Raw genomic sequence first — 27,912 nt, 5'->3', positions numbered from 1 at the left:
TGAATTAAAATGTCAGATGACAACATGGAAGTAATTAAATCAAAGTTAAAATATAACAGTAATCAAAATTACATGAACATGACTGATTGGAAGAAAAATGATAGCAAATGGTTTATTTCACACCATGACAGATATGGCATAACAAATGAATAGAAAAAAGTACATTTAAACCAATTAACTGAATAAAAATAATCCTCAAAGTGATTTTGATAAAGATTTAAAAATAAGAAACAAATCTCTGTACCCAATGAGATTTGAGCCAACAATCTTTTGCACATGGAGTTAGTCCTTTAACCATCATGCTATGGAACCTGTCTGTAAATTGTTACATTTTTAGAGCCATGGAGCATCACGCAAAATTTTTGCGATTACTGGGAAACGAGGGCCCACCAGAGGGAATGGCTGTAGGGTGTGAATCCTTGTACCTTAACCTACACCACCATATAGATTGTATCAAAAAGTCAATCCTGCCATTGGAGATGGTATTGATTGTGTTGGGCACTGGTGTACTTTACATACAACTAGATTTTAAGACAGAGTTTCATTGTCCAAATTATTAAAAACACCTCACACTGAAGATCACATTAAATTTCAAGCTTCTGAAAAGCATTGGTAAACTTCAGGAATTTCCCTTCTTTTAAATTTGGCATGCTTTTTTCTTTGATTCTGCAACAGTGGTCTGACCTGTTTTGTGTATCTTGGGTGATAAGTTCCATCTCTTATTAATTTATTTGGTAAATATAAGGTGTTTCAGAAATGATGTTCAATATTCAGGGATGATCATTTGAAACAAAAAAGGTCAAGTAAACATGTGCTCTAAAACGCGTACCATAAGAGCTATGAGCAAATCTTGATCTTCGATACTGTGAAGCAAATCTCTTCTACTGCAAGCTCTTAGCTTTCCATATATTAGACAGTGGTAGTATGGATCAAAACAAGAGAAAAATGTCCAGTAAATGTGCTCTAAAATCCATACTTTAAAGGGTATGAGCACTTGTTCATTAGAAGAGTTGTGTTTGAGAGTAGTAGAGATGAAAAAGTGCTCGTAGCTTGTAAGGTATGCATTTTAGAGCACATGTTTACTGGACATTATTCTCTTATTTTGGTCCATACTAACACTTCCTAAAATATGGAAAACAAAGAGCTTGCAGTAGAAGAGATTTGTTTCACAGTATCGAATATCCAGAATTGTTCATAACTCGTAAGGTATGTGTTTTAGAGCCCATGTTTACTTGACTTTTTTTGTTTTGAATGACCAGTTCTGTCATATCCGTGAATATTGACCGTCACTTCGGAAACACCTTGCATATACCAAATGCCATCAGTCTCTTAGTTTGGAAGCAGTGGAAACTGCAACTTAGGAAGGCATCAAGTGAACTTTTATTCACTTTATTAAATGGATATGTTTTACATTTATTTTAGGTGAGTGTGGGTGTTTCAGTATTCACTCTTGTTACAGTGACCTCATAGTCACTAATCCCTGCACCCAGTATGATGCTTCCTTTTCGTTTAGAAGTATTTTGTTGCTAAGAGATCAAGTATGTTTTCAACCATTTGCACTTTGGCTGTGCTTCTGAACTAATTGTTCAAAAGAATTTTCTGAGAAAGCATTCAGTAAGATTTTGTATTGTGTTTTATGCATGCCACCTGCTTCAAACATGTATTTTTGCCAAAATATTGAGGGTAGATTCAAGACTCCACCAACTGAAATTGTACGAGTGAGGTACCTATTTGAAATCAAATTCAAGTTTTCTTTGATCTGCATCATGATGTGAGCTGGGGGGGGGGGGGGGGGGTGGTCTGTGAAAGGAACCAATTATTAATTTATTACAGTTGTCCATACCAACTCACCGGAGCTGTGTACTTTAATTTTGTTACAAAGTAAATTTCTTCTGAGAGCAATGAACACTCCACCACCAACTGTATTTAATCTGCCCATTCTGTACATGTTTAGGTCCTTTTTAAAAGTTTTAGCTGAACGTATCTCTGGCTTTGGCAGTCTTTCAATACCTATAATGATTTGAGCTTCATTGATTTCTATTAGCACTTGAAACCATGATTTTTTTCTCATCACAGATACGAAAGTTTATAAACACAATACCGATTGTTGCTAGGTCCACCCATGGCCTGTGTGTGCCCTCCACCCTTTTAGCCTGACACGATTTCTGTAGTTTTCCAAGACTCTCTAACTTAAAAAACTGTCCCGTCCCCACCACATAGCCCTCGCTACCGTTGTAGCCATTTCCTGTGTGTAGTCGGCCCCTGACCTACATCAAGCGGAGCTCTGAGTTGCAGCGTGTAAGTCGCAGAACTATCTGAGCCTCTGATTCAGAACTTCCAATTGGCTCTTCACCAAAGGACCACAGTCAATTCTGTCGATGATGATGCTACAGATGGTGAACTCCCCCTTCATCTTGCAAGCAAGACTGGCAGTCTTCACCACTCCATCTAGCTGCCCAAAACCAAAGACAGTCTCTTGCAGTCCAAAGTGGCACAGATCGTACTGACATGGGACATCACATGCCGTTGGCTGCATACTGTGCTCTTCTGGAAGTACCTGTTCCACATCTAGAATGACTCCACCCTGTATGCGTGCACATGGGATTCCTTCCCTGTTTAGGCACCCATATCTTTGAGGGCCCCATTACATGCCTAACCTTGGAGCTTCCAGCTACCAGTAATCTCACCTGTGAATTGTGAATGCTCAGACCATCTGGGCTGAGAGGATTCCATGGCAATAGTGCGAGCAACTGCATCTAGCTCAGGATTTGTGTCGGACACGGATAGCATGTGAAACCTTTTCCGCAGACAAACTGGGGAAGCCCTCCAATTGGCCCCTGAAAAATCTTTTGCTGTCTCTACACCTCGGAATTGTAGTGCAGGCAGTACCTGGGGAACCCACAGTAGTAGACCGATTGGGGGACGTGTGGTATGTGCTGGACCTCACTGGGATCTCCATGTTCAGCCTGCCGCCCCACAGTGATGTCCATTGGCAACAGCCTCCAGCTCCATGATCGAAGCCAGCACCATCTGGAGCTGTGAGCAAAGGGTCACCATCTGATCCCGCATCTGAACACATTGGTGGCACTTCCTATCCATACCAAATATGGCAAAAATGTGCCCTAGACCATTAATAAAATGCAGGACTGTGCCTGATAAATGCATATAACATGCATAAAATATAGGAGTTTAAACTAAAGAGCACAGAGGAAATTTAAAGTAAGTTGTTTCTTATGAGAATCTGTGTCAATTCGCAAGTGAAACGGTGTACCTTGCTATGTTTATGAAGTCTACTGCTTAACTGAAGGATCTAACTGCTGCCTCATCAGTGCCTTTCCCAAGCCCCATACCTCTTCCAATATATACCTTCTCTCTTGATGTCCCCTTCTCTCTTCACATGTATCACCTCTCTTACAGTGTGTACTCTCTCTTTTGAGGATCCCTCTGTTCCTTCCCATGACTCCCTCTCCTTTCCCATGTATCACCCTTCTTCCAATGTATACCCTCTCTTTTGATGTCCTTTTCTTCCTTCCTGCATGGCCCCCTCTATTGATCTGCCCCTCTTTTTCCATCTGCCTCTCATCCAGCCTCTCAGCCTCCTTCCTCTCACCACCTCCCCTCCTTCCATTTTGCCCCTCTCTCCCTCTTCACTCTCATCTCCCATTGTTCCCCCTTCTTACGCCCTCTTGCACTCCTCTCCTTCTGTTATCTACCTCTCCCCCTGCTTGTCAGTCACCTCTCCTCGACTTGTGTAAACCACCTCTCCCCCACTTGTCCACCTTCCCCCTTTTATTCACACTCACCCTTTCCCTTATCCCTCCCCCTTCTTGTAGCCGCTCCCTTTTTTATGCTTCTCCCTCAACCCCTTTGCTCGCCACCTCTCCCCTTCTCTGGCCCATCTCTTCCCTTCTCCATCCCCCTGCCCCTCTACATTTACCCTCCACCAAACACCCAATCACTGTCCCCTTGCCCCTCTACATTTACCATCTCCCAAACTCTAGTTCCCTTTCACCCAGCCCCTCCCTCCTCTCCATCATACTCTCCATCCCCCACCCCTCGCTGATCGCCGCCTCCTCTCCTCCACCATGTGATCTGATCCGACCCATCCCACTATGGTGCCCCCTACACACACACTGTGCCTGCCTCTCAGACCTCAAGGCCCCTGCGCCATATTGTCCCTTCCGTGCACTACGCTCAGCTTCTCCTGCACCACACTCAGCCTCCCCTGCGCGTCACATGGGTATTGCCCCCCACCTCCTGCACAACGCTCAGGCCTCGTGCGATCCTCCCCTACTGGAGCGACTCCGCCCGCACCCCCCCCCCCCCCTCTCAAACCTTGCTGCTCCCCTCTCACCCCTTGCAGCTCCCCTCTTCAGTAGAGCCCCCTCCCATCACCACAGCTCCCCTCCCAGCACCACAGCCCCCTCACTGCAACATGTGCGTCTCTCTGGACCATTTCCTTCACACCATGTGGGGTTGTCCCCCATCCTCTACCTCTCATGCCACAGGAATCCTGCTTCGGGCATACCCCCACTCTGCCACTTCAGGCAGACCCACCTTATCCCCCATCACACGGTCTCGCCACACAACTCCCTATGCACACTCTCCCCACACCCCACACACTCCACTGTGCTCCATCTCTGCTGAGTTCGAGACCCACGCATATCCACGTGGTGCCCTACACTCTCTCATGGCTCCCTGCAAGCCATCATCTCCCACTGCAGTCTGTTCCTGCCACCTTGCATCCTTTCTCCTGGCGCCGTGCACACACATCGTAGCACTCTCTGTCTCCTCACTTGCACCATCCCCTCTCGCGCCACCTAACCATCTTGTGCCCTTCTCCCTCCATCCCCTGACTGTGCCTACTCGTTGCCATTATCTCTTCCCTGCTCTGACTCACTCACACTCTTTCTGACTGCTCTTCCCAACCCTGTTCTGACCCGCCCTTTCTCCGCTCTATTTCACATCCACTATGTCCTCCCCATCTGTTCTTGCTGTCTGTATATGAGGATATTGTTGATGCCATTAACATTTATTATGCATTGTTAATTTAACAGAGTTATAGTATTACTTAATTTGAAGTGTGCCCATTGATAAGTAAATATTACTATGCCGTAAGTGTGCACTGTATTTGTGGATAACTTTACAATTTAAGTTTAAATTTAATGGCTATGCTGATCTGTTTCCTATCTAGCCAAGAGCAGGCAACATTGAAGGCAAAGCAGAGGATGCTGCGGGAAGACTGGGAACTCTTTAAAGCACAAAGAAAGCTTATTCAGCAGAAAATGTGGAACAAAACAGCAAGGTATTAAACAATTTTGTTTCAAGCTATTAGTGCCTATGGTAGTTTCCATATCAACCTAAAATGTGTTTATATACACAGTTGTTGTTAGCTGTAGTAAATTATTTTGACCACTGTCGATCCTTTTTCATTGATATCCCATGAATTAAACACAAAATCTCAATTTATTGTAAAATGTTAAGGGTTTCTTGAAATAGTGAAGCCTGAGTGTGTGATATTCATCTAAGAAATGTCATAAAGATTGTTAGTTTTCAGTGATGTTTGAGTAATACAGTCGGATCTAGTCCCAAATCATATGTTTTTGTGTAATTACTAGAATATTTAACTGCATGGCTCAGAAGAATTATGGGAACACATGTATCAATGTCTGGTATATGATGTCTATTTTCATTGAGGTGGTACCTATGGTCTTACTGCATAGCCTGAGATCTTCACTTTCAATGTATGCAACAACTAAAGTCATTTGCCGTCTATTGGCTGTGTTATGCCTTAATGTATCAGTTGACTCTTCAATAGGAAGGTAGTACCAGTGTCGCCTTGTTCTGTAATAGGTACACAGATGGTGGTTGTTCGTCAGAGCAGCATCTGTTTTTACTACAGGAAGGTGTGAAAGAAACAAAGATTAGAGAGTGGTCAGTATTGAACAAAACATTTTGTTTGAGAAAAAAGTGTATAGGAAGTGTTTATCTGAAAATTTTTAGGAATCACTAGAAATTTTATTTCCACTGTACTATGTTCTCGTCATATATCATATATCCAAGCACTGAGGAGTAAAATGAATGAATTACTTGTTTGAATTGATGAATTAATTGTCAAACTCAGTTGATACTATCTGCCTCTCCAAATGCCATGTGACCACTGGTGTAGATGTGGTAATTATTGCAAGACTTGAGTTTCCATCTCATTTCTAAAAGCAGAAATGTTCCAGACCAGTTGCCACATTCATCAGGGATTGTCATACATTAAGAACATAGACATTAGAATTTCATATCAAATCATTTGTAATAGTAAGTGTACATTTAGCAACTGTAGAAAATTTTGATCTGTTCAAGATTGTGTTGAAGCTCTGTGGGCCTTTTTAAGAGTACGAAAAAGAAAAAAAAGAGAAAAAAGACGTAGTGGTTGCCATTGATTTCAATGTAGATTTTCTTAATTCTTCCAGTAATGATTCATTGCAGGTGGTGGTAGTGTTATCATTCAACTTAGTTCCTGCTGTAAACTTTAGAGTAGCTTATTTGTCAGAAGTAGTCATTGATAATGTCTCTATAAAAATGTCAAATGAACAAAACTGTTATTTCAAAATTAATGGCCTCTCAGACAATGACAATCAGTTCCTTATATGAAATGTTGATCCTGACCAGGATACATAAGCTACTAATATTGAGTCCAGGAGAGTAATCAGTAAGCCAAAAATTGATTGTTTTAGGGAATTCCTCAAAGATATGAAATGAAGTGAATCAATGAAAAATCCATTGTGTATTAATGAATTCTTTACCTTTTCTGGACACAGTTTTGCCTCAGAGTGATTAAGCGTGAACTGACGTCTACAAAAATGAATGATAATCACACCAGGTAATAAAGTGAAGACAATATGACATATAGCGAAGGAGGAGACTGGTAGAACCGGAGATGAGGAGCAGATAATTTTGAGAGTAAATGTCACACTGTAACAGTGTGTGAAGAGTTCCAGGCTTTTATTACAAGCATTTCATAATTTGAAAAGATGTTGGGGTATGTAGGTCCTGCCATGGAATATCTCAGATCGGCCATTACACCCTCCCTTTACAGCATAAGTAATCTCCACCATATTCAGCAATAGAGTGTTCCAGTGGTTATGGTAAAATATCAACAAAGTTTAATAAAGAGTGTTGTGAGTTTATTAACATATTAAACTACTCCTGATCTGATCATGTAAGTGTAGAAAAGTTGTGGAATGTTTTCAAAGATATAGTATCAACAGCAATTGAGATATATATACCACATAAATTAATAAATGATGGTACTGATCCCCCTGGTACACAAAACGGGTCAGATCGTTGTTGCAGAAGCAACGAAAAAACTATGCCAAATTTAAAAGAATGCAAAATCCCCAAGATTGGCAAAGTTTTACAGAAGTTCAAAATATGGCACTTACTTCAAAGCGAGATGCTTTTAATAATTTCCACAACAAAATTCTGTCTCAAAATCTGGCCCAAAGAGATTCTGGCCATACATAAAGCACACCAGTGGCAAGCCGCAATCAATACCTTCACTGTGCGATAACAACGGTGAAGTCACTGATGACAGTGCGACTAAAGCAGAGTTGTTAAACACGGTTTTCCGAAACTCCTTCACCAAAGAAGACAAAGTAAATGTTCCTGAATTCCAATCAAGAACAACTGCCAAGATGAGAAGCATAGAAGTAGATATCCTCAGAGTAATGAAGCAGCTTAAATCACTTAATAAAGGCAAGACCTCCAGTCCAGATTGTATACCAGTCAGGTTCCTCTCAGAGTATGCTGATAAAATAGCTCCATATTTAGCAGTTATATACAACCACTCGCTCACAGGAAGATCCGTACTTAAAGACTGGAAAATCGCTCAAGTCATACCAATAGCCAAAAAGAAAAGTAGGAGTAACCCGCTGAATTACAGGCCTATATCACTAACGTCGATTTGCAGTAGGGTTTTGGAACATTTACTGTATTCAACATTATGAAGTACCTCGAAGAAAACGATTTATTGACACACAGTCAGCACAGTTTCAGAAAATATTGTTCTTGTGAAACACAACTAGCTCTTTATACTTATGAAGTAGTAAGTGCTATTGACAGGGGATGTCAAATTGATTCATATTTTTAGATTTCCAAAAGGCTTTTGACACCATTCCTCACAAGTGTCTTCTAACCAAACTGTGTGCCTACGTAGTATCGCCTCAGTTGTGCAACTGGATTCGTGATTTCCTGTCAGAAAGGTCAGTTCGTAGTAATAGATGGAAAGTCATCGAGTAAAACAGAAGTAATATACAGCGTTTCCCAAGGAAGTGTTATAGGACCTCTATTGTTCCTAGTCTATATTAACAAAATAGGAGACAACTGAGTAGCCGTCTTAGATTGTTTGCAGATGATGCTGTCATTTACTGTCTTGTAAAGTCATCAGATGATCAAAATGACTTGCAAAATGATTTAGATAAGATATCTGTATGGTGTGAAAAATGGCAATTGACCCTGAATAAGGAAAAGTGTGTGAAGTTATTCACATGAGTACTAAAAGAAATCAGCTAAATTTCGATTACGCGATAAGTCACACAAATCTGAAGGCTGTAAATTCAAATAAATACTTATGAATTACAATTACAAATAACCTCAATTGGAACGATCACATAGATAATATTGTAGGTAGAGCAAACCAAAGACTGCCAGTCATTGGCAGAACACTTAGAAGGTGCAGCAGGTCTACTAAAGAGACTGCTTACACCACGCTTGCCCGCCCCATTCTGGAGTATTGCTGTGTGGTGTGGGATCCACATCAGGTGGGACTGACGGATGACATCGAAAAAGTACAAAGAAGGGCAGCTCATTTTGTATTATCACAAAATAGGCGAGATAGTGTCACAGACATGATACGTGTATTGGAGTGGCAATCATTAAAACAAAGGTGTTTTTTGTTGCGATGGGATCTTCTCATGAAATTTCAATCACCAGTTTTCTCCTCCGATTGCAAAAACATTCTGTTGGCACCCACCGACATAGGGAGAAATGATCATCGCGATAAAATAAGAGAAATTGGGGCTCGCACTGAAAAATTTAAATGCTTGTTTCTCTGTGTGCCGTTTGAGAGTGGAACGGTAGAGAGACAGCTTGAAGGTGGTTCATTGAACTCTGTGCCAGGCACTTTATTGTGAATAGCAGAGTAATCACATAGACGTAGACATAATTCAACTGTGTAGCATTTCTTTTTTCACTGGAACATTTCCCGATTTGCTGAAATACAGGGTGTCCCACTCAAACCTCCCTGATTTCATGGACCCAGGAGAGGAAAAACGCTATAGATATGACAATGAAAAATGCACCACATTGTAGAGCATCTCAAAGAATTTATATTCCCGCATCAGAAGTATTGTCGCCAGTGTGCAGCATGGTCGCGTGAAGTGAAAATGGTGACTCCACAGCAGCGCGTGCAAGCAGTAGTTTGGTTTGCCGAAATAAAATCGCCGATTACTGTGCAAAGAAATTATCATCGTTTCTGGCAACAGAAAGTGTTCTGAAACATTCTGGTGGTGCACGTTACGGAGTTTCAGAAGAGGCAGTGGAGGAAATCAGACAAACGTTTCTCAGAAGCCCACGTAAGTCAATTCGTCAACCATCTAGGCAACTTGATTTACCTTGATCAACATTGCATCGTGTAGTTAACCAGCATCCTCTTTATGTGTGCCTACAAAGTGCAAATTCTGCAACATCTGACACCGAATGACAAACCACGCCGACAACAATTTGCTGATATGCTGCAGTGTATTGATATGGATGCCAGCTTCCTGGAAAGATGTTTACTCTCAGATGAGGCAGCCTTTCATCTGTTAGGAAGGGTTAATAGGCATAATGTTCGCATTTGGGGTTCACAAAATCTGCAAGTTGTCATTGAACATGTTTGTGATAGCCCTAAACTAATCATATGGTGCAGGCTAATGCACGATGGGATTGTCGGACCATTCTCCATTGCAGAAGAAACAGTGAATGGGTCAGAGTATCTGGACATGTTGGAGCAGTTTGTGTACCCTCAGATACAAGACTTGCAACCCAACATCATTTTTCAACAAGATGGAGCTCCACCGCATCGGACAATGGCTGTTCGCAAGTTCCTGGATAGGAAATTTCCTAATCGTTGGATCGGACACAGTGAACCCATTGCCTGGCAACCAAGTTCACCAGACATTATGCCGCTTGATTTCTTAATGTGGGGATTTATGAAGGACCGTGTGTATGCGACCAAAGTGGATGATATTTATGCGACCAAAGTGGATGATATTCCTACACTGCGACATCATATCACTAATGCGATTGCAACAATAACAGAGGAAATGTTACAAAGAACTTGACAAGTTGAATATAGACTCTATATTCTTCGTGCTACACATGGTTCGCATGTAGAGGTGTATTGATGATAAATAAATTCTTTGAGATGCTCTACAGTGTGGTGCATTTTTCATTTTTTTTTTAAATTTTCCCTGGGTCCTTGAAATCAGGGAGGTTCGAGTTGGACACCTTGTACACTGAAGATAAGAAAGATGATCAAGAATTACCATCAAACTTCCATCTGATTTCACTTTTGCCAACTTTCTTGAAAATTTTAAAAAATATGATGTACAAGCATCTCCTTGGCCATGTGACTACAAATAATATGTTACAAGAGTCACAATTCTGATAATGAGGGTATTTACATATACTTTGTTAGAGAATAAACTACAGGTTACTAGTATAGTATGTTAAGTTTCAAGCACTTTTGACTGTATAAATCACACTGTACTTTTAGGCAAATTAGAATATTATGATGTCATGTGAAATGCCACAAAATGGTTTGGATTGTGTTTCTCTAATAGGAAACAAAAAATGTCAACAGGAAAGAGCCTGTATTAAACTGTCAACCATTATCCATCTGGGATCTACTTGTAGTTACATGTAGTGTACCACCAGGTTCTAACTTATTATCACCCTTCCTTTTTCTTGTGTACGTCCTGAATGTGAATGACAGTCAAAGTCAAGATAGGTATAGGACATTAAATGGAGAAGTAAAAAGAGAAGTGTTAAAAAAGGAAAAACAGGGTGTGGAAAGAAAGAGGTGAATATGTCAATAAGATGATTGGTGGGACTTACAGTGATGAGACATGGAGAAAAGGGAAGTCAGTGTGTATTTCAACTAGTGAAAAGTTACGTTATAATAAGGTTAGTGATGGTCAATGGACAAAATATTTTAAGGATTTATTCCAGGAAAATCAGCCTGAATTTTCATATAAATGTGAGGTGAGGATGCAACAGGAGCAATTGTGCTGTTTGGATATAAAATTTTTCAGCAGGCTGTCAGGAACTGTTAGATGAAGAAAGCGCCAGGATATGTATCAATATACCCAGAAGTGGTGAAGTTTGGTCCACCAAAATTGTTGGAGATGGTAAGGAGGCTGTTCGAAAGAATATTAAATGGAGATGAGGATACATTGGAATGGAAAATGTTACATAAGATGGGTGCATAAGAAAGGGTCACATATAATGATCCAAGTAATTATAGGGTCTGTCCAAGGTACTGAAAGATCTGATAGAGAGAGAGAGAGACAATTCACAGGCAGCAAAATGGGCAAACATGATTCTGAGCTGGAAGGTCGGCAATGACAATATCTTCACAATGAAACTAAAATGTGAAAAACACCCAAAGATTGGCCTGCGTTTATTGACGCAGAAAAAGCATATGACAATATACTCACCAACAAACTGTGGGAAATGTTGAAAGCAGGGTGTATAATACCCAGGAGATCCGGGGAAAACGCGGGAATTTTTTGATCCAGGAGAAAACCTGGAAAAACACAGGAATTTTTTAGAATTCTGGGAATTTTTCATGGAAACGTTTTCAGTTAAATTTTTATTGGTAAGAACTGATGCTCTAACAAAGGATATTACTGTATCCTGCAACTGCACATTAATACTTCAACGATAAAACATAAACGAGAGAAAAAGAGAAAATAACTTACATTGCAAGGGAAATGCACCATATACAACGGTGACACGCAGTGCTCGTGCAAGCGTCTGCCAACAGCAAAATGTGTCAAAGGCTTTAGGAAGACAATTCAATGCTTCATAACAACAAATTGCCTCTGATGTGCATGAAGTCACAACTGTTTACATTACATTCGTTTTAGCAGTTACGAGCAGGCTCATGCGCATGCACAGTTGAGTCGTGTTTTAGTAGTAGATTCTCCTGCTTCTGGCTACAGGAATGTGGCTGCTGGCTGAGCAAGCAGTCACAGCAAGCAGCTAGATGCTACCGGGAAAAGGGGGCGCCAAATTCATATTCTTGAGGAAAAAAACTTGTTTTACAAAGTGCCTAGCATCCAGCACACGTTTGTCTAGAGATTGTTTATATGATTTTGAAATGCTTCCTTGTTGGTTTTGAACATTTTTGAACACATTTTAAGTTGATTTCTGAATGAGTCATAAGTTGATTTTTGAATGCGCGCATAGTGTACGTGATGTCTCTGTCAGGAGAATCTTCGTCGCATCTAGAAATAAACTTTCCACAGACAAAAGAGGACGGGGCCATACGAGCTGAGCAGAGTAAAGCCGAACGGATGAATGCCAGTCGCTGTCTGATTATGTAGTTGATTGGGTTTGCGAATGATCAGTGTTGTTATAATTACTAGTGAAATCCATAGATTCAGACTACCAGAATGGAAATAAATGACTGAAAGGAATAACAGGTGAGAAAGATTACATGCTATATTCTTGGTGTATCCAAGAAAATGAAATTTTCACAAATTTTTGACCAGATCGCTATACTAGTAGGGACCAGTTGTACAGTCCCCGGCTAGCAGCTGCTTAAGTTCTATTCTGGAAGTAACATGGAAAACGTGTTGTATGGACACGTAATAATGCCTACCCGGAAAATAATTGCGGGATAACTGAACCTGTGATTCTGGCAGGGTTAGTGAAGTTAATCAACGAACAAATTTTGACAGTAGCAGGAATAGCTACAGAATTGGTGATGACAAGATTGTTTGTTAGAACGAGGAAGGAGAAGAAATGGGGACATCACACAAATTCTGGAAGAATATGACGATCCCAAATTTATATAAAATTTTTGTAATACTACTTTACGATCTCACGCGTGAGAAACTGGTGCGTATGAATGAAATGTGAAACTATTTCCTAACATAAAGCTTTTTGCTTGTAGTAGGCCTAATAGGCATTTGATATTGGTACTTCGTGAATTATATTCTGTTGTGTTATGAAAATGGCCATTTGTGCCAAAACAGTCTCGTTTATTTGGTTTGTGTTACAAAATTGCTGCAATATTAGAAAGGCCTATTTTGTTTTACCTAGTGGACAGTGACCAAATAGACATAATCAGATCGAGAAACCACACCAGTCTGGGGTATTATTTGGGTTTACAGCTTTTTCAGTATTAGGTAACGACATTTCCATTTTTCATGTAGCAAAACGTTTGATGAAATTTGAGGAGGTAATAGATTCTTTCGCAGAAAGGAAAGCACACCATATAAAGCTGTAGCAAGATAGAGAGGAAAAAAAATGCTAGGAGCTAATGATTGAAGAAATGTGTACTTTCTTCCTTGTCTCTTGTCTTTATTGGTTTTATGTATTCTATATTTAATTTTATGTCTCACAAAACAGCAAGTTATTAGCTAATAGGCAATAAAGAGTGCAAATTTTCTGAAGAGTTCTTGTTCTCCCAATTACAAATAATCCCATCCGCTATTAATTGTGAGATTGTTTTGTAAGAGGGGCAGGCCGTCAGACCAGCCAACTGGGAGCAGGAGAGGCACCACAGGACATTCCAATTTCTACTGTCCTGAATATAGTTTGATTGCATCCATTACAAAATATACACATAGAGCGAAATACAGTGACGTGCGATGGAAGAATGCCGTGTGAAGAGGCATGGCACTGCACTTTGGCACACTTAAGACCAAATAACATGCCTTACATTTCCTTGAATGCATATGTTTTATGTTTCAGACTTTTCAGAAAGATGTGCACTACAAGATGAGCATATTTTTGAAAATTTGTGTTGTTTTATTATTGACGTGGTTCGCAAATATTGTAGATCCGGGGCTCATGCGCAGAGCAGTCTGAGTTATAGTGGGCAGTCTCCACATGACCTGTGTTTACATTTAGTGATTTCGCTGTTTCCCCTTCGTTTACTCTCACGTCAAATGAAAACGAAACTGATATCTGTGGCTGGGAGCTATCAGTGAATTAAAATACATTCACATAATTACAGAAGGCTAAAATGTCATTAGTTTCAGATTTTATTATATTTTCACCTTTCTGACAGTCACACATTAATCGCCTTGCAGAACAGTGAAGTTATTTTTGTCTGTTTGCTAAAGAAACTTGACTTTTATTAACCTTTTGCGCAGAAGCAGTCGATGTATTTGAAACGAAATGTTTAATTCCACAGTACTGGCTAGTTTCAACTGTTCGCTGTATTTCAAGTGCATGTTTTCATCTTCTAGTACATGTGGCATTATGCCATAATAAAGAACCAAACATGATATAATACAGTACTGGTGCTCCAAGAAAATGTACATCCCGAAAACCACACTGAAAATCTTAATATCGGGTCGAGGTCTCCTTCATTGGGGATCTGGACATACTAATGTGCACTTAAAGTATGCACATTTTAGTGTGGTTCACGAAATTCCAATGCCCTTGGAGTATCCTCTGCTGTCTTGTTTCTTTTATGACATAATGTATGATCTTTCAATGTTTTACACATACGTACATATGGGCTTCCTACGCCATGGTAGCTGCACAAGTGTAATACATGCAAAAAAGATCATTATATGCGAAAGCTTAGCTTCTCTTGCAGCTTATTAACCTTAGAGACCAATATCATACGTGAAAGCTTTTTTTTCTTGTAGCAACACTATGTATATTAATTTAAACTATTAACTTTCCCTGTTTGTGTGTTCGTGCTGTTGGCTCACTACATCACGTGTCCTGTGCTCTGAATATCCACTGTCATCGGCTGGCAAGATCACGTGACATGAGCTATGACTGGCTTACAAAAGCGCACCGCAGTCTCAATTTCAATGATTCGGAAAAAAAACATGCGGTGTTTGGTGGAATTCCAATTTATACTTTCGTAATACGAAAACAAGCAGTGTACATGTTGCTGCACATCAAAGATATTTCCAAAACTTGTTTTTTTCCCTGAGTTTCGTTTTCTTAAGTGCCGGGAAATTCTACACCCCTGTATAAAACAATAACCATTCAAAGGATTGATAAGGGAAAATATACTGTCACTTAACACGGAAAAAGCATGTTTTCACCTGCGAGAAAGTGTTTTTTTAAGCGGGAAATCTGGGAAAAACCGGGATTTTTTTCCCCTGTATACACCCTGTGAAAGAGAGAGAGTTATATCAAAGATTGCTAAAGGCTGTTATGAAATTATATGAAAATAACACAGTGAGAGTAAGTATTAGGAATAGCTGGAGAGCAGAAGTCGAGGTGAATAAGGGTCTGCGACAGGGATGTGGACTGTCACAGACGCTCTTTAAGCTATACCTAGGAGAAATCCTGAAGACTCAGTGTAGAAAATGCCAAGTTTTGGGAGTGACAGTAGATGACACCAAGATATTTATCCTGTATTTTGCAGATGACCAGATTATTCTAGCAGAAATTGAAAATGATCTAAGCTATATTATAAGAAAGCTTAAAGAGGAATGGTGTAAGTTTGGCCTTAGAAGAAGTGTGAGTACATGTCTGTTGGAACAGAAAAAATAAATAATTTGAAAGTAGACAGAGGAGTAACTTTAGATGTGGAAAAGGCAAAATACCTCGAGGTATTATTTAATAAACAGGGCACAAGCAATGATGAAATCACTATGAGGATTAATAAAGGACAAGCTGTAATAAAGACGTTGTGTGGAACAAAGATGAGAACAACAACAAAGAAGAGAATGTATAAGAGTATAATCCAAAGTGTAGTTTTGTATGGTCCAGAAGACTGAAACATTAGCATATGAAATAAGAATAAACTGCCTGCCACTGAGTTGGATTACTTTAAGATGAAGCTCAGTCTGTACTAGGGTGGATAGGACAAGAAATGGTGTAATCAGTCAAAGGATGAAGGTGGGTAAGGATATCTGTGACAACATTCAATAGGAATAGCCGATGTGGTTTGGCCATGTAAATAGGATGAATGTAGATAGAATAGTACGATGAATAATATCCTGGCGGAAGAAAATGGTTTGCCTTCAGTGCAACTGGCGAAATGATGTGGAGCAGCCAGGTGTGAACCAGTAATATGAATGTTGAGGATAGTCAACACAGAAGGAGATTTAACTGGGTGCAGAGAAGTGGTGCTGGCTGTAGATAATCAGCGAGAAGTAGTAGTAGTAAATAACATTAACAGATTCAGAGTTTCTTTTATTTGCATATTATGATCATATATTGTAATAAATAACAAATTAAGTATAGGTTTAGAAAGAATGGTTAAGAAATTTTCATGGATATTAATATAAAGTTTGTAGACATTTCTTTCTCAGTAGGTATTCGAAAGAGAAACTATATGCATTCTGGATAAATTTTCTTTCTCGTTTCATCTGAACGTCATTGGCTTGCTCCAAAGCTGATTAAAAAGCTGGTAATGTTTTTCCACTGTATTCTGATATGTGAAAGCGACTGAATATCTCATTTGCAACCCAAGTGGCAAATCTTTACAGTTTCTCATAAACAAATAAAATACTGTCTTGGGTTCACATCCAAGTAATGGTTAGTGAAAGGGAAGATTTTTGCCTTTGAATGTTACGTTTACTTAAAAGAACAGCATAAATCTGTGTGTACGGTATGCATAAGCATGAGAACTTTTATTAAAAACCTGTTCAAATACAACAAACGTTTGTGTTGTTTCCTCTGGTATTACGCAGAATTGTCATTTTTTTAGTAGTGCATTAGAGTGTTGTAGTCGCTAGTACATAGTTTCTCACATATCCCTCGCATTAGCACCGCAAGTGAAATGTCAAGCAAGGTCAATGATGTATTGAGCGCTTCGGCATATTGGGAAATCTTGAGCCTTTTTGAATGCGATCATTGTTTCCTACACCCTATGCCCTAAATAAATTTGTGTGAAACCTCAGTAGAAAAGCTACATATATAAATGTAAGATCATCTCTATATTAATCTATTAAACAATGTAAAAACATTGACCTCAGCAATGTTGCATAATCTGCAGATACACGACTACCCTGTATTTTTTGAATGGCTGATCTAGGAAAAAACCTTGTCTTATAGTCGGGTAAATACAGTAAATTATTATCTGCAATGCAGGTACCATTAGACGTCGGTAACATAAAAAGTAGAGTAGGAACCATGGAAAATTCAGGATGGAATGTAGCAATATAATGAAAAGGATAATTGCTACTCACCATATAGCGGAGATACTGAGCTGCAGAAGGGCACAACAAAAAGACTGTCGGAAAGTTCGCTATCGGCCAACAAGGTCTTTGTCAAAAATAGAAAAAAAAAACCACACACACACACACACACACACACACACACACACACACACACACACACACACACGACGACAGTCTCTGTCAATTGGAGTCATACTGCGATCAGCAATGCGTTATGGGAGAGGCAACCAGGTGGGTGTAAGGAGTAGCTAGGGCGGGGAGGGGGAGGGATAGAAGGGTAGGGGTGGGGGGATGGTGAAGCATTCAGGGATGAAGTGGATAGTAGGACAGCTAGGTGCAGTTGGGAGGTTAGGTGGAGGGTGGATGAGAGCAAGGGAGGGGGTTGCAGAAAAGGAGACAAGTAAAAAGACTGGGTGTGTTGGTGGAATAGAGGACTGTGTAGTTCTAGAATGGGAACAAGGAAGAGGTTAGATGGGTAAGGACAATAACTAACGAAGGTTTAGGCTAGCAGGGTTACGGGAACGTAGATATATTGCAGGGAGAGTTCCAACCTGCGCAGTTCAGAAAAGCTGATGCTGGTGGGAAGGATCCAGATGGCACAGGCTGTGAAGCAGTCATTGAAATAAAGGGAATTGTGTTGGGTAGCATGCTCAGCAGCAGGGTGGTCTAGTTGTTTCTCGGCCACAGTTTGTTGTTGGCCATTTATGCAGACAAACAGCTTGTTGGTTGCCGTGCCTATGTAGAATGCAGCACAATAGTTGCAGCTTAGCTTGTAGATCACATGACTGGTTTCACCGGTAGCCTTGCCTTTGGTGGGATAAGTGATGTTTGTGACCATACTGGAGTAGGTGGTGGTGCGAGGATGTATGGGACAGGTGTTGTATCTAGATTTGCCTGTATCTTGTAGTAGATAGCACCACCACCACAACCACCTACTCCAGTCCGGTCACAAACATAATCTAAACCACCAAAAGCAGAGCTACCTGTGAAACCAGTCATGTGATCTACAAGTTAAGCTGCAACCACTGTCCTGCATTCTACATGGGCATGACAACCAGCAAGCTGCCTATCTGCATGAATGGCCAACAACAAACTGTGGCCAAGAAACAGTTGGACCATCCTCTTGCTGAGCATGCCACCCAACAAGACGTCCTTCATTTCAATGACTGCTTCACAGCCTGTGCTATCTGGATCCTTCCCACCAACACCAGCTTTTCTGAGCTGCACAGGTGGGAATACTCCCTGCAATATATCCATATTCCCATAACCCTCCTCACCTCAACGTTTGTTAGTTACTGTCGTCACCCATCCAGCCCCTTCCCTGTTCCCATTCCAGCACTTCACAGCCCTCTATTCCACCACCGTGCCCAGTCTTTTTACTTCTCTCGTTTTCTGCTACCCCCTGCCCTCCGTCTAACATCCTAAGTGCACCTAACTTCCCTACTCTCCACCCCATTGCTGCACACTCCCAGCAGCAGTTTATTGTCCCCGACACCTACTCTGCTATCCCTCTCCCTCCCTGCCCCAGCCTACTCGTTACGACCACCTAGTTGCCTCTCCCATAATGCTCTGCTGCTTGCAGTCTGGCTCCAGCTGCCAGAAACTGTGGTCATTTGTGTGTGAGCTGCGTTTGTGTGTGGGTGTGTGTTGTCTGTTTTTGGCAAAGGCCTTGTTGGCGGAGAGGTAGTTTTCCGACAGTCTTTGCGTTATGCCTTTGTGTGACTCAGTGTCTCTGTTATATGATGAGTAGCAACTATCCTTTTCGTTATATTGTTAAAAAGTACGATAGAACATTCTTTGCTTCTTTCATACCACAATGGCTTATGCGATAATTTATTTGGTGTAACTCTTCAAGCCAAGCTAAATTTTCGAGGTGCAAAAGTATATAATATGAAGCAGTTGTGACATGAGTTCAAGGATGTTCTGCAGAGGTTTGTTCAACTGCTGCTATGCCTTATATTTAGTCTGTGATGAAATTTGTCATAAATGTATCTTTTTGAAACCAATGGCCCAGTTAATGGAGTCAATACTAGAAATAAGAATAATATTCATGAACAATGCCACATACCTTGGCCCAGAAAGGTGTCATATTTTGACTAACTTGCAAGCAGCCATTAAAGTTTAGCTACTGATGAAGTTCAGTTTATGAGGATCAGGCCATTGAGCTACTCAAAATTATTATTGTTATAAACAGTTTATTGGTGACCAACTCCTACTCCATCAACAAATTTCTTTGTGGAACCGATTGACAGAAATTTCATTAATGATATCAAATAATTTAAATGTTATATAAAATCTGTCTCATGCTTACCTTCAGCGCAATAATGTTGTTAATGGAAATAAGTGTTATAAATTGTTTTTTGCTTGATGATGCATGGCTACAATAACATAAGAATTATATCATGCCCTTCAGTGTGTATACATTTATGTGCTTGTGGTAAGCTCTGTATTAGTTCTTAAATGAAAACATATTTCACATTAATTATGACTTACTCTATATCCATGATCTTTTCATTTAACGATCCTACCTTCATTTCGAGCAGAAGACGAATGCACGTGCTGCTTCATTGTGGTGTTGTTCTCGAATAGTATCATGAAGAGTGGTACAGGGTCTTTTCCATTGCTATCTTTGGTAGCTTTTGACATTTAAGCCACCCTTTCCACTAGTAAGTCAGAGAAGTCAGATAGTTGTGAATTAATTGTGTTGATATATTGGGAAGAAGTTCACGGATAACTACTTTCAGAGGTTCAGTTCATGAGTGTAGAGTGGAATCTGCATGCATTTTAATACTGTGGACAATGCATGGAAATTTGCAAGTTTAGAGAAAAAAGTATATAATTTTTTACAGACCTTGTTCTGAGTCGTTGATTTGATTGCTTGAAAGATTTTTATGTAATCCTTAGTGTTGTAGATAGTCAGTGTGACATACTGGTCATTGGGTACAGCCAATTAATTGTTTAAATATTCAAATCACCTTATGCATACTGACATCATTTGTTGAAATTGGTTGTTTGTTGCACATCAGGGATTAGTTCTGAATAAGACCTATCTCTGTTTCTGTCTTCTAAATCATCATCATGGTTGTCCCATAAGGGGCATCTGGCACTTAATTTTCAGCTGAGTGTCTATTTTTCCAGTGTTTCTCTCAGTTTGAGTGCATGTTGGGAGCTGTATTTTCTGTTTTCCTCTTTTTCTTTTTCCACCATCCCTGCATATCAGAATTGTATATGATCTCTGTGTTAAAATTTTGTTCGGAGTTTAATCTGTATTCTGATTTGACTGATTGTGTCTTGTCAGCAGTGGAAATCTACAGTGAACTGGGAGTTATCTGAAGTGTTTAGATTAATTCCTGTTACTGTATTAACCTGTGTGAATGGATCTCTGGTACACAGAAACCCTAGCTATATTTAGATTCTGGTGAGCTCAGAATCATCAACAAACAGAACAGCACTTCAGCATACTGGTATATCCATTTACACGTTTATGACTAAGTTACATGTTACTGTTTAAGTAAAAACATGTTTCACTTTTTTGACGTATACCATATCTGTGATGACTGTTTTACTAAGGATCTGAGTGAGGAACAATATCACTCTTTTATTTTTTTTTTTTTTAAAAAAGGCATGTATTTCTGTTTTTGCAACTTGTTGTACATCCTTTAGGATCTTCACACTGTGAATCTGTGGAATGAAAAGTATAGCTAATATAATCTAATCTAATGGTCCCCATGCTTACTGTGTTCAGTTTGGCTCCCCCATTGTTTTTCCTTACCCATCCTCTCCTGATCCACCACTCCACTCCATGTGCACAGAAAATTTTCCTTACCTAATTAATGCAGGTTTACTGGTGTCACGTTTCTATCCTGTTACCTTGCTGCATCGCCATCCTAGCTGTCAGCCAGCACCTTACCTTCTCCCTGTCCCTCCATTCCTTCTTTATGTCCCTCCTTCACTCCCTCCCTCCCTCCCTCCCAACCCCTTTGTCATCCGTACACTATAGCTTTGAAGGAGAATTTGTCTGAAGGTTAGCAAAGTTCCCTGTCTTAGTTTACATGCCCACTGGTGATGATTCTGCACCACAACAATTTGATTACTTCTTACTTTTATTCATTGAGTTATTCATGTCCTCTAACTATTAACAATAACTGGAAAGCAATGTGGTTCTACTCCAAGCAAGGAAAGACTTCACAGGTGCTAAACAGAGTTGGTTCCTTGTAACTTCTACATTACTAGAGTCAGTGGATATTGAGGCGAGGACAACTGTGGGAACAAAGAATGTGTCGCAAGGGTGATTACCATCGGTGTAATTAAGAAATGCTGGTGTTTGGTGGTGGTGGTGGTGGTGGTGGTGTGGGGGGGGGGGGGGGGGGGAGAGAATAGTGTGGCAAGAGTTGTAAAGCAGTCATTTAAATATGTTGTGCTCAGGGTGGTCAACTCTGCTTTTGGCCCCAGTTTGGCAGTGACCATTCATTTGGGTGGACAGCTGATTTGTGGTCTTGTCCACATAAAATGCTATGCAGAAATTGCAGCAGAGCTGGTGCATGACGTGGGTGCTTTCACAAGTGGCTCTGTCAACCAGGATAAGTGTAAGATAGGAGTAGAATAGGATGTACCGGGTGGGTGTATCAGACAGGTCTTGCACCTGGGTCTTACACGGGGATATGACGGCTGGGAGTGGGTGTGGCATCAAAATGGACGAAGATATTTTGTAGGTTGTTTGGGTGGTGGAATACCTCTTTGGGAGGCAGTATATGGTTCAGTTGTTCTATTCTGGGAGGGACTGCACTTTGGCAGCTAGTTCTTGGGGTGGTGATGGCGACAGTTTTTGTGATGTGAGGATATGGCAGAGGATTACCTGTGGATTAGGTTTTGAGGATAGTGCCCATTTGTGAAGGCCATTGTGAGAACTTCCATACAGAGGGCACAGGGACATTTGTGAAGGCCTTTGTTAGATCTGCCATACTCTGGGCGAAGGAATTTTCGTGACTGAATAGGTGGTTGTACTACGTGGGAATTAGTTTTTGATGTGGAAGGGATGACAACTAAGAAGATACAATTATTGCCAATACTGGGCTTGATATGGCCAAAGGTATGGATGGCTCCATCAGAGAGATGGAGGTCACATCTAGGAAGGTGGCACAGTGGGCTGAGGAGGTTCTGATGAAGGAAACTGGAGAGAAAGTGTTGAGACTGTGGAGGAATGAGAATATAATGCCTTGGCTCTAGGTCTAGATCATATCATCAGAGTTTGACACAGGGTAGTGCTATGTGGATGCCCATGGCTGTGTTGCGAATGTGTACCTCAACGGAGTAGTAGTTGTATGTGAGGATGTAATTAGTGAGATTTATAAGGAATGAGATTGTGGGTTTGGAGATGGACAAGCATGTTGGGATTGGTAGTTTTCTGCAAGGGGATGTTGGTGTATGGAAAGATGGCATCAGAAGTGATGAGTAGTGATTCAGGTGGTTTTCAGGTGGGTGTGGTTGAGACAGCGAAGGAAGTGGTTTGTATCCTTGACATCGGAGATTCTTTTGGTGGAAGCACAGTAACCACATATAGGATTCTTGGGTTAATGGGTCTTGGGAAGCACATTCAAGATGGGTTTGTGGGTGGTCGTTGGGGTGAGGAGGGAGATAGATTCAGAGCAGTGATTCTGGGGTGGACCTAAGAACTGGGCATTGAAAGTTACGGTTGACTTTGGTCATGGGGTCACTTTGACAGAGCTTTTAGGTAGAGGAGTCAGACAGTTGGTGGAAACTTTGTCAGATAGTCACAGTGACTCATCACAACGGTGGTGGAGCCTTTGCCTACAGGGAGGATGATTAAGTCATTGTTTGTCTTGAGGTTGCAAATCTTATGTTGAGAAGTTTGTGTTCCTTGAAAGGAATCTAAGAAAGGAGGCTGAGCTCAAGTTGGAGGTAAGGAATCCCTGAAAGATAACTGAGGGGGTGGTGGGAGGGTCAGTGGGTGACAATTTGATAGTGGTGTGGGTTGGGTAACACAAGTATCAATGTTGAAATTAAATTGGCTTTGGTGAGAGATGGATTAGTAGCAAAAAAGTATTTTCATTGTAGGGTTTGAGAGAAGGTGAAGGATTTTTGATGAATCCAGCATGATTGGATGTAGGTATGGGCTCAAGGTAAGGCCTCTGGGTAGGACTGAAACTTTTGTAGTATGGACATTTTTTGCGGATATGTTGGCAACAGGGTTTTGGGTTTGTTTAAGTGGCAGGTTTGGTTGGATTTTGAGAGAGCATTTTAGAATGTGGACATGGAAGAGGTCAGCTTGGCAGGTCTGAATGCTATGAGGAGTTGGTGATGGTGTTCACTGGGGATTGTCTAGATGTTGACGGGGAGGGGTGCTGAATAGTGAGAATTGGATGTCAATAACTTCAGAATGCTGTTCCAGATGTTGGACAGTAAGAATTTCAATTTGGGAGATGCGGTATGTTGGGAGTGCACATTAGCAGCGTCTTGCAGAGGGAGCAAAGGTCGTTCAAGGATGCCTGTGCCATGGAGATTTGTTTGTGTAATATAAAGTTTGTGAGGGGTGTAGATTGGCACAGTTTGAAAATTTTAATGTCATTGTGAAAAAAGGAATGGCACCCAGAGGGGAAATTTTATGGTTCCGCCATTGGAGGGGATACCATGGCTTAAACATAGTTTAAGGAATACTGTATGGGACTGGGTTTTAGCTGAAGATGGGGATACTTTTCTCAACTGACACAGGTAGTGTGTGTGTGTGTGTGTGTGTGTGTGTGTGTGTGTGTGTGTGTGTGTGTGTGTGTTGGGGGGGGGGGGGGGGTGTCTCTCACACATTGATTTGATTCAGGAACAGATAAAGTCTGTTGTAGCAATTGCCCACTGATGCAAGAAAAGTAATCATCTTCCCCATGCTTCTTGATTGTATTTGTATTCTGACACTTTCCTGTTCTTGATATAAACCCTGTTTCTTTGTTTCTTGTCCACACTCTCTGTTAATAGTGTAGTCTTATGATACTCACCCTGTCATTTGTTGTATTAACCACTTCTGCAAACTGTTTCAATATCACTCCAGATCCCAGAGAAAGATGATACAATTTTAGGTTCTCAGTGCACAAGTAAGTGTGAAATTTTTATTTCCTGTGTTTATCTAGTTAACATGGCTAAACTTTCAACCTGTTTTCTCCCATTTTGATGTTTATTATTTTATAATCAGAATGGGAAATTCTTTCCTACAGTGAGCTACGCGAATTTGATGAGCATTTATTGAGTTTGACTGGAGTGGGTTGCAGCGATAGTGGAGTTGATGATGGTGGCAGCACGTTATTGTGCCCAGGCTGTAGTGCAAGACGTGGTTGCACATGTGATGATTGTGCCGTAGCCCACTTGCTAAACTGTAGTCATTTTGTTTCACCATCAGCCTCTCCTATACCTTTTTATAGGTAAGTTGGGATATTGTTTTCTAATAACAATAATGCTTACACTGAGGTGACAAAAATCATGAGATAACTTTTAATAGCAGTCTGACCTCCTTTTGGCTGGCGCAGTGCAGCAACTCTTTGTGACATAGACTTGACAAATCATTGGAAGTCCCCTGGAGAAATATTGAGCCACATTGACTCTATAGCTGTCCATAATTGCAGAAGTGTTGCCAGTGCAGGATGTTGTGCATGAACTGATCTCTCGGTTATCTACCATAAATGTTTGATTGATTCATGTTGGGTGACCCACGTGGTCAGACCACTCGCCCGAATTGTCCAGTATGGTCTTCAAACCAGTCATGAACAATTGTAGCCTGGTAACAATTCCATCATTGTTTGGGAACATAAAGTCCACTAATGGCTGCATTCCATGTGAACACAGTCCTTAGCATTATGGAGCCACCACTACCTTGCATACTGCCTTGTTGACAGCTTGGGTCCATGGCTTTGTGGGGTCTGCACCATGATCGAACCTTACCATCAGCTTTTACCAACTGGTATCGGGACTCATCTGACGAGGGCCTGGTTTTCCAGTATAGGATCCAACCGATGTGGTCACGAGCACGAGGCACTGTAGGCGATGTCATGCTGTTCGCAGAGGCACTCATGTCGGTTGTCTGCTGGCATATCCTATTAAGTCAAATTTCGCTGCAGTGCTCTAACAGATATATTTTTTGTACGTCCCATATTTATTTCTGTGGTTATTTCACACAGAGTTGCTTGTCTTTTAGCATTGCTCTTTGCAAACTGCACTGCTCTTGGTTATTAAGTGAAGACCATCAGTCATAGCATTGCCCATGGTGAGAAGTAATGCCTGAAATGCGGTATTCTTGGCACTGTTTTGACACTGTGGATCTCTGAATATTGAATTCCCTAATGATTCTCGCAATGGAATGTCCCATGCATCTAGCTCCAATTACCATTCCATGTTCAAAAGTATGTTAATTCTTGTCGTGCGTCCATAGTCACCACAGAAACCTATTCACGTGTCTCACCTGAGAACAAATGACAGCTTTGCCAGTGCACTGCCCTTTTATGTCTTGTGTACTCAGTACTACTGCTATCTGTATATGTGCATATCACTATCCCATGACTTTTGTCATCTCAGTGTATTTGTTTGAGGATTTTAGTGACTGAAGTAATTCTTTAAATCAGTTTTCTTCATTTCTTTGTTTTCTTTTTGTAAACTTCTGTGTGAAATACTGAAAGAAAAGATGACAGTAGCTTTGACTTGATTGCTTCTTTTTTATTTCGTGTCTTACGACTCGCATGACTCCCTCTCTGGAAATGAGACTATCTTGCTTGCTGGTTCTGCCCAAGTACATTCAGTTACATTTCAAACTGAATCCATGGAATAATTATTTTTATTTTGTGATTTTTTGATGGTTGAACGTGTTATGGACATCTACAAAAACAATAAGTCATGGAGTATTTAAAAAAAAAAAAAAAAAAAACAGCCGTCTGTGATGCACAGAACTTCACCAGTGACCTTCAAAATATGTTCAAATAGAATGAGAATGTATAAGACTGTAAGTGATGAGAGAGCACTACTGATTGCCTTTTTGTAGGTGAGCGAACATGTCAAGTGCCATCACTGTGGGAATCTCACAAATTTGACAAGAATTTCAACTTCCCTTCCATATGTCAGGACGGCAACTTTCGGTTGCCTATTCATAGAGGCACTTGCTTTCAAGAAATTGGGGCTGTATTTTTTATCAACAATCTTCCATAAGATTTTGTGGCTGCAAGATGTGCATCACTGGTAGTTCTGTAGTTTTGTACAGAGGTTTTCTCAGGATTTTGTAAAGTATAGAGGAGTTGGGACTTACAATTGAGATAGGTGAGTCAACGTTTGGAACAGTTAAATGTGAGAAAGGGGTAATTGGGTTTGGGATGCTGTTGTTTGGAGGGGAGGGGGATCCTCCCTTAAGATTTTTAAGGAAATTATAGAAAGGACAAAAAGGATTCTTGCGGATTTGATTGGCAGTTCGTTGAGAAGTTTTTCACCATCATTTTGAATTAGTTTTCATCATATACGGATATGAGGAAAAAAGAGTATCATAATTTAACGGTAAATAACAAATAAGGGTTCAAGAATTAAGAGCGTGGGCCATGTACGAACACAGTAGAGGGATGAAACTTCCTGGCAGATTAAAACTGTGTGCCGGACTGATACTCGAACTCGGGACCTTTGCCATTCACGGGCAAGCACGACTCGCGCCCCATCCTCACAGGCTGTGGCTAAGCCATGTCTCCACAATATCCTTTCTTTCAGGAATGCTAGTCTTGCAAGGTTTGCAGGAGAGTTCCTGTAAAGTTTGGAAGGTAGGAGACAAGGTACTGGCAGAAGTAAAGCTTAGAGACGGGGCGCCAGCCGTGCTTGGGTAGCTCAGATGGTAGAGCACTTGCCCGTGAAAGGCAAAGGTCCTGAGTTCGAGTCTCGGTCTGGCACACAGTTTTAATCTGCCAGGAAGTTTCATATCAGTGCACACTCCGCTGCAGAGTGAAAATCTCATTCTAGGGACAGTAGAGGGATGTTTGGCAGGTCACGAAATAAGTTTTGAGTTGGGGGAAAAGGTGCTTATCTGCCTTGAGGTCTCATTTAGATAATTATGCTGACAGAAGTGTTGCCTGATAATTGCCCTTTTCAGTGTTTGCTAAAGTTAATGGGAAAAATGCCTAGGCCTAAGGTTGTTAGTTAAATTTGAGGTGGTGGTGGTGGTGGTGGTGGTGGGGGGGGGGGGGATACATGGTGGATGTGTAATAGGTGTAGAATTTGTAAGGTTATGTTGGGATTAAGGTGTTAGTGTAGTTTTTGGAACTGGATGATAATACTGTAGTGTTTTTGTGTGTATTTTGTTTGTTTTGAGTTGTTTATAGTTGAGGGTTCATATATTATTTTCAGTTAGTTTTACATTAGTTTGTTTTTGTTGTTGGGTAATATTTCTGGGTTAGTGGGAGAAAGACTCATGTTAGATGGGGATGTTTGGGTGATTTGTACAATATTAAAATGTGTTACTGTT

At 40.7% G+C, this 27,912-nt stretch overlaps 1 protein-coding gene across 3 annotated transcripts in view; it reads left to right on the top strand.

Annotated features, from left to right (window-relative positions):
- Positions 1 to 27,912, top strand: part of LOC126480694 (protein FAM193A-like) — a 227,483-nt gene that overhangs the window by 21,096 nt on the left and 178,475 nt on the right. For all 3 annotated transcript variants that reach the window (XM_050103933.1, XM_050103932.1, XM_050103934.1), the window contains exons 7-8: positions 5,195 to 5,305; positions 24,647 to 24,850. In XM_050103933.1, the coding sequence (XP_049959890.1) occupies positions 5,195 to 5,305; positions 24,647 to 24,850 (315 nt within the window). The remainder of the gene's footprint in view (positions 1 to 5,194; positions 5,306 to 24,646; positions 24,851 to 27,912) is intronic.

Source organism: Schistocerca serialis, chromosome 5, assembly GCF_023864345.2.
Source record: "Schistocerca serialis cubense isolate TAMUIC-IGC-003099 chromosome 5, iqSchSeri2.2, whole genome shotgun sequence".
NCBI lineage: Eukaryota > Metazoa > Arthropoda > Insecta > Orthoptera > Acrididae > Schistocerca > Schistocerca serialis.
The sequence above is the reverse complement of the archived record's forward strand: the minus strand, read 5'-3'. Positions and strand labels throughout refer to the sequence as shown.